The sequence below is a fragment of the Fukomys damarensis genome, unplaced genomic scaffold (assembly GCF_012274545.1).
Source record: "Fukomys damarensis isolate Sample0158 unplaced genomic scaffold, DMR_v1.0_HiC HiC_scaffold_24, whole genome shotgun sequence".
NCBI lineage: Eukaryota > Metazoa > Chordata > Mammalia > Rodentia > Bathyergidae > Fukomys > Fukomys damarensis.
Window position 1 is genome coordinate 63,684,161 of NW_022900936.1, and position 16,144 is coordinate 63,700,304.

The following is a 16,144-nucleotide window of genomic DNA, read 5'->3' on the forward strand; positions in this document are numbered from 1 at the left end:
TATCTCCAACCAAAGTCTATGGTATTGAACAAATGCAAACAAATCCTTAAACAATTATTCAAAATACATTTGCATTTGGATGACCCAAAAAACGACACTGCTTATTTTCTTTCTATATGTCCTAAAACAGACTATGGCCATCAAAGTTCAAATTGGAACTTTTAAGACTGAATCTCAGCCCTTTAAAAATGGTTGTGTATAAAAAAAAAAATCTCACATCAAGCCCATAGTTAAGCTGCTTCTCAAACTTTAGCCAACTGTGCTGTATTACGCAGCCACATCAGAGCAATGTAAAAATGGTAACATTTTATAGCTAAAGACAGTGGTAATGAATTTAAGGAACACAGAGTAAGTGTTGTAATGGTTCCAAACAGCTACTCTTTACTAGTTTCATAATAAATTTACAACAGTGACACTGCTTTCTGGTCATAAACAAAATATAAGCACCCAGTTTATAAAATGAATAAACCATCAATATTCCTAAAGTACAATACAAAGTTGGCTCTCAGGTAACCTAATAATCATCTAAAATGATACAGTGTCATGGACCTGTTGAATAGCTGAACTTTCAGTAAGAAAAGAAATCAAGTATTTCAAAGTGCTTATATATAAGTCAATAATTAACTGGTCTATGCTATTTTAAAAACATTTTGGAAATGTTTTACATTGATCTAATGATGCAGTGACATGAGGTAACAATTCATTTTAATATTATCAAAAAAGGATATCCAGCAGCTACTGAAAACTGACTTTCAGAGAGTACACAAGCCACGCAGGTATGTTTGAAGTTAGCTTCTAATGAGGTGGGTATGCAAACTGAATATACTGCAAGCCTATTCAAGAGATATATTTTTCTAACTTCTGATGATAGTAGTTCCACCTTTAGGTAAGGAAAGTCAAGAATAAGAATCACAAAGTATACTGTATTTTCTTTAGCCATGACAGAGTATTCCATGAATTTCAGTTGCACTAATTCAAAAGCTAGTTGAGTTTTCTGAATTCTACTACACATAAGAAAATTATATGTAGACATCAGTATTTAACTATGCAATGCACTTTCTCCTAAATCATTCACTGATGGAATAGTACTACAGGCCTACATATTACATGGGATTTACCAAATTTCCACTTAACAAATTTAATCTTATTGTTAACAAAATAAGTTACTGGAGTTAGGATGGCTTTCCCAAGAATACATGAATACAGTATTTTCTTTCATCCACATCTTCCTACTTAAGCAATATTTAACTAGACTATAATTCCTAACCTTTTTCTGTATCTTTTTAAATCCTAATTCTCTTTTCAACAGCCTACCTCCTCTGCCATCTTTAAGGAGACTTCCTTTTTCCCCTCCAACATCTTCACTAAAGATCCACTTTGTAACTCCTACAAGAATGTGGAAAACCTTTGAACTATTATGTTATCAAGCATACAGTTATATAATACTTTACATTATTCAATACTTGCATTGACTGAGCTCTTCAAGGACAAGAACTATGTATTTTACTTTTGTATACCTTATGATACCTAGCACAGTAATGATTACACAGAACACACAAGATTTAAAGAACAAATGATAAATTAGATTTTTGTGTTCTTTTTCAGTCTATCCTTAATCCCATCTCTGTCCCCAATAAACAATCTTTAGAGAAAGTCCATGCACATAGGAAAATGGATATTACAAAAGGGGAGGAAGTAATTACTCTAGCACTAATAAAGATGCAGGTAGAAATTTCAGTAGAGGACATATTATATGTATCCAGGAAATGAATGATAATGGATCACTGTCCAGGTCAGAGGAAGTTGAATAATTATATAAAACATGGTTTACCATAAACAATACAACAAAATAGGTTACAGGGCAATCTTAGGAGCCCAAAGAAATCTGAAACATGGTTTTATGTTTTCGGAATCTATGCAAATGAAATGAGCAAAAGAGAGAAACCAAAAAATTTAGATACAGGAGATACGCAAGAAAAGTTGAACAGCAATCTTGATTTTGTGCTTTCCAGGATTCTCTGTAGGCATTTTTGGTAATGTAATGAAAAACAGTTAAACAGATAAATGCACAAATTCTGAAAAATCTTGTATTTAAAGGGTCAGGGGAAAAACATGGAAGAGTATGAAGAAAATGTTAAAATAAGTCTAAAGCGATTACTTTGATAGTTAAAACAGACCTCACAAATCAATTTTTTGCTCACTCTGTTAGCCAGTTGGGAATATTAGTATTCATTCACATTAAAGCATGTCAATAGTATTCTAAGAAATTAAGTATGCAGGATTAATTTTTGTGGATAATGCTTTCTAAGAACCATAAACTACAGACCTAAAACTTAGCAAATATTTTAAAGTAATTCATACCTATATTATCATTGTAAAAAGAGAAATTAGGAACTGCTGTAATATAAATAGTGTAACTTAGTAGATAATACAACAGTTATATAATGGGAACGCAGTGATCATGAAAAACTTGGAGAATAAGAAAATATTTCATGGATAGGGCTGGGATTTAGCTCAACAGCACAGCGCCTGCCTAGCAAGCACAGGTCTTCAGTTTGATCCCTGGTATCAAATTAAAAAAAAAAAAAATCCACGGGATAAGTGAGACCTTGAGATCTTCAGAAAGAGTAAGGCTTGGTGAACAGAAAAGAGAAAGAAGAGAATTCTAAGTAGGATGGAGAACAAAATGGCAAGAGATAGAAATAAATATGGCTTCCCAAGGTCACTTAGGAAAAAGTTGGATTACATCAGAAAATTCCACATGACTGCAATGTCTTTTAATATAAGCTAACCACTGAACAATACTCTCATATATGGCTAACATACTAAGTAGCCCTACAATGACTGGAGATCAGGGCCCTTGGGATTCTAATCTATTTCCTCCTAAAACACCAGTCGTATCACTTAAGACCTCTGATACTGAGAGAAAATATGCAGACATCTGTGTTACTTAACTGATCTTACAGGGTTATTTATTAAAAGGATAAAGTGGGAATATTTGTCTCACTGAAATTTAAACAAAAAGATAGCAAGATTAGGTACTCAAAACAAGGAAAACCAAAAACCCCGTACTACTACATAATAACCTTATTAAAAATTCCTAATCTAGCTAAATATAAACTTTAAAATTAATTTTCTAATAATACGCCTTTAAAGAGGAAGAAAGCTGGAGGCCTTGGGAAAATGACTAGTTTCAAGCAATGAAATACCCTAGGGAAGGCTAGCAAGAAGGCAAGAATTAAAACATGTTTCTGTAAAGGAAAGGTAGAAAAGATCAAGAACAGAGTGACTGAATAATCTGTCATCCAAACTGGAGTACTTTTGAGAGTAATGAATTACACTGAAATGAGAACATTATGAATCAGGACATAGAACCTGTCTTGTCATTTTATGTATTTTATGCCACATTTTCCTAAAGACTATGAGGATTCAAAGAATAATTTAAAACAGAAATGACATTATCACATATGCTTTTATTTGTTTTTCTGAGACAGGCTCTCGCTCACAATCCAGGATGGTCTTGAACTCAATCCTCCCACCTTAGCCTCCCAAGGACTGAGATTACATGCAAGTGTCATTACACCCAGCTCCCATACACATTTTTAAAAAGCTAACTTTGATAGCAATGGACTGAAATGATATGAAACTGAAGAGATAAAATTAGGAGGTGGTAGACTCTTTGACAATTCGATTACATGACAATGTCCTAAACTATAGTTAGGGCTATGGAGACAAGAAAAAAAGAAAAAAGAAAAAAGGAAGAAGGAAAAAGGGTGGGGGGAGAAGAAGAAGAGGACAAATCAGAAGATTATGTTGATGTAGAACTTTCACATTTTCTTAGAGCTAAAATAAAATAATCCTTTATAAGCATATCTGCATTTTCAAAAGAACCAGAAGAAAAGATGTAGGAGATAATCACTACCTTACAAAAGAAAAAAGCTGAGGCATAAACATTAACAGCAACAGTGTGTAGTCCCTCAGTTCATTTCTTACAGTCTTGTCACCCAACCTAGCCTTCACATTCTTTTTTTTTTTGGTACCGGGGATCGAACTCGGGTCCTTGCAAGGCAGGCCACTGAACCACTGAGCTAAATACCCGTCTCAGCCTTCACATTCTAACTGCAGAATTTAAGTTTCTTCACCTCTGGCTCTACTTAATTCTCAATCTACTTTTACCTCACTTCCTTTTATTTTCAATCTGGTTTCCTTCTTTGAAATGTACTACATACATCAATGTAGAGGGCCTATGTTCTCCCACATCCCATAATAATCCCTGCTTAAAACCATGAGCACCTACTTCTCTCCCTACTTCAAGCCACTATTACTGAATTAGGTCGCACCAGCTATTATGGAGTAGTCAAGGGCAACTTAATGGATTCCTGCCATACATCACTCTGGGACCATCTCAATGTTTTTGTTTTTCCTCTATCTTTCCCACATATCTGTTATCACTTCACCTTGTTATGTATTTTCACAGAAGATATTTTTTCCCTTAATCTTTATTTCTGACTGCTTTTTTGAGAAGCTACCAATCCCAGGGATCTAGCTGCACTACATGGTGGCTGAGGAGACCAGAGTTCACATTCACATACCACAGCTTTGGGAAATGGAACTGAAGTGGGTTCTAAATGGAAGACACCGAGAAAAAAGTGGGGGGATTCATTCTTGATTTTGACTCCTACTTACCAGATGCTAATGGCAAGATGATCTAGCCTTTCCTGATTATGCTGTATTTTTAAATTATTCTACTGGCTGCCCAGCATAAGACAGCATTTTTCAAGTTGCTGTCCACCATCATAATGGGGGAAGGGAGAGAAAGGGAATTGAACCACCTCTAGCAATCTTCTATTTTGCATTTCATAATAATCTATTTTAAAAAAATTAACAAAACCATATTTTGATCATGGAATTTATGTGCACCACCTGAATATGTGTACCGAGAAATTAACACGAATGAAATGAAAACCAAATTATGTTAAAGGACACTTGTATATGAATGAAATGTTCACAGTAATTCTAACAGAAAAGGTAGAACAAAATCATTATTCTACACATGGTACAGGAGTGAAATATAAGTAGAGGGGCTTTATATAAATTATTCAAGTTTGAATAATATTAGAATATTACAGAAACATCAGGAATCCAAGAAAGTGAAAGGAAAATTTAAAGCATACAAATTCATCATAGCTGTTCCGCTAGCTGAATTTTAATCAATCATTTCTCACATTCTACTCTGGCTAATACTTCCAATGTCAAGAGGTAATCCAAAGGAAAAATGCCAGCTATGACATACACTAATGTTGATTTTTTTTTTAAAAATGAGGACAGGGTTTGTTAAACAGGATTTCATGACCTTAGCATCTTCCATACATACATATATGGAGGATATAATCTGCTGAATACTTTGATTATACCAAAAAAAAAAAAAAGAGAGACAGAGCTTTTCTTGTCTTTTTGCTTCATAAAAATATTAAAGAAACAATGGAAATATTGATAGGTAAAACAGAAAATAAATCATACTCCTCTTACTAAAATCTAAGCACTTTGGCATATTTCCTTATTTACTCATTGCACAGAGTTCTGTTACTTTCTTCTTAATCTGGCTGAAATCATAGTATACTATAAATCACTTATTTTAACACTTTTAACTTGTAATAACTTTAATGGATTCAAATTAAATCCAAAATAAGCTACCTGGGATTTTCTGGGTTAGAGCCAAGTGAGAGCCCCTAAATATCTCCTGACTCAGATTCAAAATAAATCTTAAGTACAAAAATCCAACAATATTTTTATTGAAGATCATTTAATATTTATCAGAAATTTCTAAAAGAAAGGGAAGAACACGTTGGTATCTTGGTCAGTGAAGTCCTGTAATTCTGGCATTAAAATACTACTGAAGTTTTTGTTTCAAAAGGAAATAATAATTAGTAATGAGATTTTATGAAGAGATATAATGAGAAAGTAAGAACTTCAACGAAAGTTAACAGTTGAGTGCGGGCAGGCACACTTTGATTCTAAGAAGGGTCAATTACTTCATCTATAGCCCTAAGTTATTTCATTGGTTATTATAAATTATCTGAAACAATTAAATTAATTTCTTGATTCCCAGAAAAAAGTTATGTGGTCATTTAAAATACAGAATATCTCTGCCTAAATCATGTCAGTAGAAAGTTGACCATTCTAACCCCCAAAAAATATATAAGAAGACAATAAACAGTGTTTGGCACATGACTGGAAGCTTCAGAGAGTCAGTACTAAACATATGTGCACATATACTGAGAAATTTAATCCTGTCATTGTCACAAGCCACCTATGTCATCTTGGATAACCTGTTTTCTCTGCACACTCAATCACAAAATTGACAGGTCAAACTGAGTTGAAAACTTTTAAATAAAATATTTCTTAAAAATATTTTGATTAAGTACCAAAACAAAAACCATCTTTTTATAAATTCATAATTGTACTTTTTAGAACTGGTTCCCTCTAACGATAAGGGCTGGTGATACCCTAGAAATGCTTTCCATATATACTCCCAGAAAGATTCTATTTGCTTTTCAATAATGCTCCCAAAATATCAATAAGAAAGTAAGCAGGGGAAGAAAAAATATACATAAAAGAATATGGATAACGAATAATGCACCTTTATGTAAATAAACATATGAATTTTAAGTTGTCAAAGTTTATATATAAGATCCTGTGCCCCAGTATTTTAATGATACTGGTACCTTACCATGCAAGCAAATGAAGGCCCAGGCTCGAAACTCCACAGGAATTCAATAGGAACAAAACTATATACAATTAATGCAGCATGGAAGTACAACTATTCAACTCTCTTTGTGTGAAGAACTGCTAGACATTTATATCCGGGCACTTATTATGGTCTCCAAATAGTCTAAGAACACGGAGAAACCCAAGTTTGTGCTTTCTTAAAAAAAAGAAATTTTCACTCACTTTTGTCCAAGGATGTGCCTTAATTTGAGGGAATTTGAATTCTGTGTAGTTTGGGTTCATTTCTCTAATTTGCTCCCTTGTTGGTGTTCCAAGGACCTAGACAAAGAAAAAAAATTACATAATGCCATCTTTATCCAACACATTTACATATATAGTCTTTACATTTTAATGCACTAGTTTCACAGAAAAAAAACTGCAAAGTAAAAACATACAACAGCAAATAGTGCACTTTGTGGTATACTTTAAAACCATAACTGACTACAGATTCTACACCATATGCCCTAGGCAGACTTTAATGATGATAATAATGTTAAGTCTGGTTCATAAAAAAAAAAAAAAAATCAGTAAAAAGACTCAAGTAACCCTCTAGAGTTCCCTTTTCCCAGTGGATCTAAAAGTGATTGTATAGCTGCAAAAGCTATACTCAAGCTGACTTCACATTGCTGTGATCATAGTGTGTGTGCTAGTTTAAAACAGGTTAAAAAAAATGCATGAGGTCCTAGGCTTGATCCCCAACAAATGAAACACAATAAAAATTGAAAGAAAAATCATGTATCTTGGTTTTATCTAGAAAAATGTACTCGATTTACAATGATCACATATGAAATGAGAGTATCTTTTATTCACTTAGTAAGGTATAGCCGAAAATTATATTATCAATATGTTAACTAGGAGAACCTTACTCAAGTACTATTGTCATTAATCCCATTCAGTCACAGTGAGTGTCCCCTGTGTATCAGGAACAATACTGTGACTTACGGAGGATACAAAGAACAAAAGATTTCCTGCTACAATGGAACCACCTATTTGTGTACTTAAAAAAGTACAACTATAGAAGGCAAAAACATTACTATACTAGGCACTGGACAAAGGTGGTATAAAACAGGTGTCCGGAAGGAACCTTAAATACTAAAAATGAGCACTTTGAAGAAACCCTATGACCTAGTATAAAACAAGTTTAATGACATATTACACTATTTATAATTAAAGGACACTGCAAAGATGGACAGTAATGCAATCACAAGTACTTAACTTGCAGTGGCAACCAGTGAATATCCAGGATAATTCTATAACCATTCTGGGCAGGGTGAGAATGTCTATAATTTTTGTTGGTTCTAATTCTCTAGACTCCATTAAACCTCCAAGAACTTCATAAAAAATCTTAAATAGTTGTTCTTAAAAAGATACTCGAGAAAATGCCAAGAAAGACAAATTACACCTGAGGTTTGAAAGCATATTCTGCAAATACATAGACTCTTATAATTCAGAAGGGACATTTGCACTGACAGTTTCATTGAGGCACTGTTCACACTAGCCAAGATATGGACTCAACCTAGATGCCCACTGACAGACACACAGATTTTAAAATGTGGTAAATATACACAATGGAGTATTATTTAGCCATAAAAAGAATAAAATTCTGTCAATTACAGCAATACAGACAGTCCTAGAGGACACTATGTTAAGTAAAATAAGTTAGGCATAGAAAGGTATGTACAGCACCTTTTCACTTACATGTGGAAATGAAAACACCGATCTCGAAAAAACAGGGAACACAACAGTGATTATCAGACCCTGGCAAGGGTATGCAGATTAGGAGGGATGGAGAGAGATGGTATATGGGTATAGGGGTGCAGCTGGCAAGAAGAGCATCTAAAGTTCTGTGTTGCAGTAGGATTAAATATGGTTGACAAGTATTTCAAAATAACTAGCAGAAAAGATACTGAATATATTCAACAGGAAGAAATGATGTCTCCAGTAGTGCCAATAGCCATGCTTATTACTCATGCATACTTGTATCAAAATGTTACAGGGTGTCCCATAATGAGTAACTACAATGTGTCAACCAAAAATAAAGATAATAACCAATTAAAAAAGATATAGACACTTCACCAAAGACAACATAAAGACAGTAAATACACACACATAGAGCTTTTCAACACCTTTAAATTATCATGGAAACCTTAGTTAAGTCTACAGGATATCACTACATATCAAATAGCAAGGCTAAAATTAAAGGATTTTGCATACCATGCCTCAGCCAAGACACAGAATAACCGAACCAGTGTAGAACAACTCTCAGTGCTGCTGGTGAAAATGTAAAATGGCCTAGCATAGACATCCTATTATTTTTGTATGCTCCATGTTTAATTTTTCTCTTAACATTCAATTAGAATTATTTAAAAATTCTTCCTTATTATTTAAAAAAGTATTAAGATGAAGTTCTCCCTCAGGATGGCCAGCAGAGAATTCAACTTATATTACAAAGTAGAAGAAATATAAGAACCGCCTACAAATCAAACACTAAAGAGTATCAAAGTCTTCTTCAGACAAGGAAAAAGCAATTATTCATTAGTGATATCTAATGATAAACCAGTTAAAACAAGACACTGAGGAACAATTAAAAAATGCATATAACTTGGGCCAGGGATTTTGCTCAGTAGTTCCACTGCTTACCTCGCAAGTGCAAGGTCCCGAGTTCAATCCTCAGTACCAAAAAAAAAAAGAAAGAAAGAAAGAAAGTTTCCAACTCTTAAGAGTTACAAGTGGGCCTAGAAAATCACTTAAAAAAAAAAGAAAAAGGAAATGAAAACTAGATGGGAGACCTTCTACTCTAGAAGTCTACAAACTTTTTCTGGGAAGTCAAAGGAAGTTGGCATGAAGACCTCCTTTCTGACCTATATAACACCAGTCATGAGAACAAGCTGAACATAATCACCTGAAATGAGTTCAGTGGAGAGAGCAAATTTAACTTCTCCTTTCAAAAAAGTACATAAGAGAGAAAAAGGAAGGTAAAGAGTCATTAATTGAGTTTATAGTGTGTAAAGGCACAGTAACAGCAGTGCGATAATTTTTCTTCCTCATTTCAAGTTTTACAGATACTACATTACCCCATTTTGCACTTGAAGAAACCTAAGGCTGACCGAACCTCAAAGTTAGTTTGTTAGTAGCAGATAAGAGATACAAATGTTTGTGTAAATGACTCTCCAAAAATGAGTAAATGACTGGGGTTCACCCAGTACTAAGAGCAGAAAAACAGGGAGTTAAAAACATAACATAAAATAATTTCTCTTAAACTTCATTGATTATACAATAAAAAGAATCTTGAGTTCTTTTGAACTGTGATTTATTAAAATTTCAGAAGTTAAAATAATATTTAAAAAGACTTTTTGGGGCAGGGGATTTGGCTCAGTGGCTCTGCCGTCTGCCTCCCAAGCTCAAAGACCCAAGTTTGATCCCTGGTACAAAAAACAAAACAAAACAACAAAAAAACTTCATTTCTGGTACCAGAGATGGAACTTAGGACGTTGTACTTGTGAGGCAGGAAGTGGCACATAGGTGGCGGCACAGAGCTAAATCCCCAGACCAAAAAAGACTTTGACAACCTGAAAACACACCTAATTTAAACAAAATCTACTCATGATAGTAATCCAATTTATTAAAAATATCTTGAACTGTTATTAACCAGTCATAGGTAACAGAAGACTAATATGAAATACAGTTTTCTTTTCGAGACCGGGTCTTGTTAGGTAGTTGTAACTGGCTGAACAAGATCAAAGAGTACAACACATCTAAAACTTACTGTAAGATGCTTCATTAACTTATAAAAATTTTAACTGATCTAGCAAATTTGATAAGTCACTTTTCAGGCTTTCAAAGCTGTAGAATCATACTGTAAATACCTTACCTGCACATGCTTGGCTATATCTGCATTAGTGAGCACAAAATCACTAATAAACATACTAGGAGGACAGCCTCTTAAGTGATTTTTTTTCATGTGTAAAATTTTGATTGGAATGTGAAATACTTTCAATGTGAATAGGCAAGTTTTACAAATGGACATATTACAAGTAATTTTAATTATTCTGAATTTCAGGGCTTAACTTGCAAAACTACTGTTGCTACTTTGGATATTAATCCCTTGTTGGGAAGTTTGCAGTTTTCTCCCATTCTGCAGTTTGTTTCCACTTTTGATTATTTATTTTTCTGTGCAGCAACTTCCTAGGTTGATATAATCCCATGTATCTATTTTTGGTTTCATTGCCCATACTTTTGGAAACTTATCTCCCAAAATCATTCTCTATATTGTCTTAAAAGTGTTTTACCCATGTTTTCTTTTAGCAGTTTCACAGTTGCAGGTCTTACATTTAGGTCTTTGATCCACGGTGAGTTGGTTTTATCCCATGGTAAGAGATAAGGGTCTAATTTCTCTCTTTTGCACATGGGTATCTAGTTTTTCCAGCAAAATGTATTAAAGATACTGTCCTCTCTCCATTATATATTTTTGGAGACTGTGTATATTGTAGATGTGCAGATTTATTTCAGATATTTATTTCATTTGTTTATTTTAGATGTATGGGTTCTTCATTCTGTTATAGACACTGGTCTATGTGTTGATTTGGATGCCACATCATGCTGTTTGAATTACCACAGCTTTGGGATATGTTTTGAGGTCAGGTATTGTGATACCTCCAGCTTTGTTCCTTTTTGTTCAAGACTGCCTTGGTTATTCAGGGTCCTTTGCTGTTTCCTATGAATTTTCAGATTGTTTTTTCTAGAAATGTTCTGTATCTTTACCATAGTAGTAGTTATAAGGATAAGTATGTTTGTTAAAGCTCAGTAAACTATACACTTAAAATAGCTACATTTTATTACATTTAAATGACATCTCTATCAACTTGATTTAAAGGGGAAAAAAAGACCATTATGTAATTTGTATTACCTTTACTATACTAAATACATATCAAACGTTTATCCTCTTTAGTTGCTACTAGGTTAGCACTAATATCAGAGTCAAGCCTACTAAAATCAGAACTGTTTTATATATAATCTGCATATTCTTTCAAAAACATAGTCAAGAAATAGTTTAAAAAACTTTTTCAGTCTCTAAAGTCATTTACCTAATCAAAGTATTTAGTTCCTATCCTCAAGAAACTCTAGAACAGACAGATTTACACATGAATCAAGAATACTCAGCAGAGACTAGCGCAAAAACAAGCACAATACTGTGTGAGGTCAAAGTGCTACACTGCACTAAGGTAAGGAAGGGATTCAGGAAAAGTCCTAGAAGGAGAGACAAGCTGATTTTACTTAAGAAATCTAGGAAACAAATGAGTTAAAAGCACATTCTATGCATTAGAGGTGGAAAACAGCATAATAATACAGAAAAAGAATTGGACAGTAAATGGATGAATATTAAAGGCCAAAAAGTAAGCAAGTGGCATATTATGAAAAGCAAAAATTCCAAATGCATGACCATTTATCTGTAACTTGTACCACAAATAAAAATCATTTGGACAGATCAAGTGTTTCAATTTCTGGCTATACCTTCAGATTTTATATTAAATTTTTTAAGGTTTAGAACATATTTTTGCCTGATTTACTCCAACTGAATTATGTATTAGGAATTTTTGAAATTGGACAATTAAAGATAAAAAAAGATGTTTGACATGAACCTCATTTCACACACATCTTCCATTTCTCTTGAATTTTAAGATATGGGACTTTTTTCTTTCAAAACTTTGAGAACATACATTTTTAAAAGAAAATTATTTCTGACTTCCTTAAAACTAATTCCTTTCATCACTTAAGGAAACTAAACTGGAAATGTTTTATGTACTCTTCTGTATGATATTTCACACAGAAAAAGAGAAAGGGGAAATGCTAAAAATCATCACATCAATGAGAAGAGAATGCATTCTCAGCTGTCTATTATAAGAGTTCACAACTTTCCTGTTTGTCTAAAATATACCTTTTCTTTTTTCCACCATTCTAAAACATCATGGGCATGGGTGGTAGAAAGGTATAAAGAGTCAGCTTTGCTATAGTCTTTTGGTGGTGCTATCCATCAGTCATCTCAACTGTACCTGGTTCCACCATATTTCTTGTAATATTTTTCCACTTACTTAAAAATTTACCCAAACACTGAGGTCTAAATTTTGAATTAATAATTATTTACTTCAAAGAAATTTTAAAAAGCCCAAGGAAGCATCTAATTCAGGCTCTGAAATTGTTTTTCATAGGATTGCTTTTCTATAGCTGAACACCAGGGGTCGCCAAACTTCAGCAATAGAGCTGCAAATGAAGGTCCTTAAAAGCCACGTGTGGAAAAACTATAATGGTACACAAGATCCTAATGGGATAATTAATAGTGTGAAATAGGAAGAAATGGGCTAAAGGTGTAGGGAAAGAGGGAAGGATAGGGGAAAGGGAACAAGGGAAAAGAAAAAAATATGAGAAAATGAAAAAATGGAAATAAAGTGTTTGTAAATGGGGAGGGGGGAGAAGGGGTGAAGGGAGGGCAGGGACAAGGGAAAAAATGAGAACCAAGACCTGTCATGTGAAGGTACAGGATCCCTATGATAAATGTAACTGTATTGTATACCTGCACTGTACCAATAAACTCAATAAAAAGAAAAAAAAGCCACGTGTGAAGTTCAATAAATCATATTAGAAATATGTAATTCCTCTGCTTAAAATCCTGCTGTAGTATCCAACCTCCTGTAGTGATCTGGCCACTGCTCACAGCTCCAGACTTCTCTTTCCTGACAAACTCATATCCTCTACTGCTTTCAAGTGTCCTCTGCCTCCTTTTAATTTATCTTTGAACTCCTTGAAGGCAAGGGCACCATTATATTCTAGGCTAAGCATCTAGCAACAATCGTTCACTAAATCAATACATGTATATATGTATGTAGTTAAGGTGGTGCACACCTCGAAAAACTAATGGGACAATAAGGGTAGGCTAATACATTAAATTCAATAAAAGCATTTAAAACAGGTGAAAAAATTGTATAACACAATACCACTCAAAAACTATTGTATGAATGGTTTAATAATTATTTTTCTTTCTTTTCTGCATAAAAGAACCATATAGTCAACTTGGAAAACAATTAGTTGGCTTCCTACATCCCAAGCTTGACAATTTTCAAATTAATTTGAAAATTAGAAAACATATATTCTATTTCAAAGTACCAGTCTTGTAATGAGGACGGAATTACTATTATACATTTTTTACTTCTGGAGGACTCTTGTGAAATGTCCTCTGGAACTCCCCTAAAATGTACATTTTTTCCTTTATTGGGGGAGATGGTGCTGGGCATTGAAGCCAGAGACCTGTACATTTCAGGCAAGAGCTCTGCCACTGTGCTACATCCCTAGTGCAGCTTTCCCCACTCCAAACATACAGTAGCTAAAATAATAAGCTCTTAATATTACCAATTTTATCAGATTCCTACCTCTTCTCTATCTGACAGTAATTCTGAGATAAGCCACCTTGTTCTTGTGATGCAGTTTCCCTTTCAAGAGTTACTTTCCAAATCGTAAAAGCCAAGTAGTACAATTCCATGGCAGCAGCAATCCAAGTCATAAGAATTCAGTGAAGAGTACAGCTGAAGAACTTGGGTATTTATCATCTTAAGGAGAGTGAACTAGCAAAGGGTCCCTTTATACATGCCCATGTTCTTTCTATTCCACTTACTCTGACCATTTGTTGCTTAACTCAAGTTGTGCTTCTCTCCCCTTCTTTTTTTTTTTAAGGGCAGGCAGAGAGAGGTGGAAAGGTACAAATGAGAAGTCCTCTAGGTTCCTTGAAACATTTTGATCACTTAATTGCCTTCCTTAAATACGGTGGAAACAGCAAAAGTACCTTATCAATATGGAGATGCTCCCAATCATCTTTTAAAAATAATGGCTTTGAGATACACTTCATATGATGAAATCTGTCTCACCAAAGTCTGCAATTCAGTGGTTTTTAGTATATTTGCAGAGGTGTGCATCCATCACTGCTATCTAATGTTAGAACACATTCACACCTCCTAACATGTTCACATAACCCATTTCCACTCCACCTAGTTCTGACAACCAAGCCTATTTTTTGTCTCCACAATTCTGCCTATCTGGACACTTTATATCATGAAATCATGTAATATGTCATTTGTGTGACATTTTCTTATCCATTCATTATGTGACAGACAACTGTTCCCATTTTTTGGCTATAAATTTTGCTATGAGCCCGATACTCAAGTTCTGTGTGGACATGTTTTCAATCCAGTGGACTGTGTAGCTATGAATTGAACTGATGGACTCATGGTAGGTACCTCAATGTTAAATGTTGACAGGAAGAGCCAAACTGCACCATTTTACAGTCTAACCAGTAAATGTGTGAGGATTCCAATTTCTCCACATTCTCACCAACTTTTACTATAATTTTTTACAACCTAGTATGATGTAGTATTCATTATGATTATCAATGTGCATTTCCCTGATGCCTAATGATGTTGAGTAGACTTTTTATTGTTGAATTGTAAGAATTTCCTATATACATTGTATATCCTGGATACCAAGTACACGACAAACACAAGACTTATAAAAACTCTGCCCTTAAATTTGGTGGCATACTCAAGTATTTTGAAGTGTGAGAGTCTTTAATGTTGATGAAGTCTAATTTATCTTTTTTTTTTTGGTCGTCATTTGTGCTTTTCAATCACCTCTAAAAACTACTGCCTAACCGATGGCCACAAAGATTACATTTCTTTCCTTCTAAGAGTCTTATAGTTTGGCTCTTACACTTAGGTCTTTAATCCATTATGAGTTCATTTTGTAAAACTGACAAACAGGGTTATATTGTTATAATATATGTATATATTATAGAATTATTAAATCAAGTTAATTTACCTATCCACTACTTTAAATACTTATCATTTATTTCTAACTGCAGCTTTCTATCCTTTGATCAATGTCTCTGATAACCACTCCATTCTATTCTCTACTGAGTTTCTTTGGTCAGGGAAAACATTTTATTAATGTAAAAAAGCAGTGAGTGAGGCAGTTATCATCAATAATTATTTCAATATCTCCTTTACTCATTTATTTTAAAAATATAGGCATCATAATATGTGTACTTTCTGCAAAGAATTAGTATCAATTGCAACCATAATTTCTTGAACTAATAAAAAATTGTAAGTTTCTTTCTGAGCTCTAGAGCCAACAATCACTGGAAACTATGTAAATTTTGGCATTTATTCATTTTCCTAGGGGAAAGCATCTACTGTTATTAACAGGTTTTGAGTGGTCCATTATCCAAAAAATTATTAAAAGTGACTACAGTGATTAGTAATGAGCACAGAAAATTTAAAATAATAATACAGGGCCTAGCTCAGTGGTTCTGCCGCCTGTCTTGCCAAGTGCAAGG

At 33.9% G+C, this 16,144-nt stretch overlaps 1 protein-coding gene across 6 annotated transcripts in view; it reads right to left on the reverse strand.

Moving 5' to 3' along the window:
• The window catches only part of Gsk3b (glycogen synthase kinase 3 beta), a 166,357-nt gene that overhangs the window by 27,359 nt on the left and 122,854 nt on the right, over positions 1–16,144 (reverse strand). For 4 of the 6 annotated variants that reach the window (XM_010630018.2, XM_010630016.2, XM_010630017.1 and 1 more), the window contains exon 8: positions 6,952–7,047. In XM_010630018.2, coding sequence (XP_010628320.1) covers positions 6,952–7,047 — 96 coding nt within the window. Of the gene's footprint in view, positions 1–1,314; positions 1,387–6,951; positions 7,048–16,144 lie in introns of all 6 variants that reach the window. The other 2 variants (XM_033768033.1, XM_033768032.1) reach the window with 1 other exon arrangement.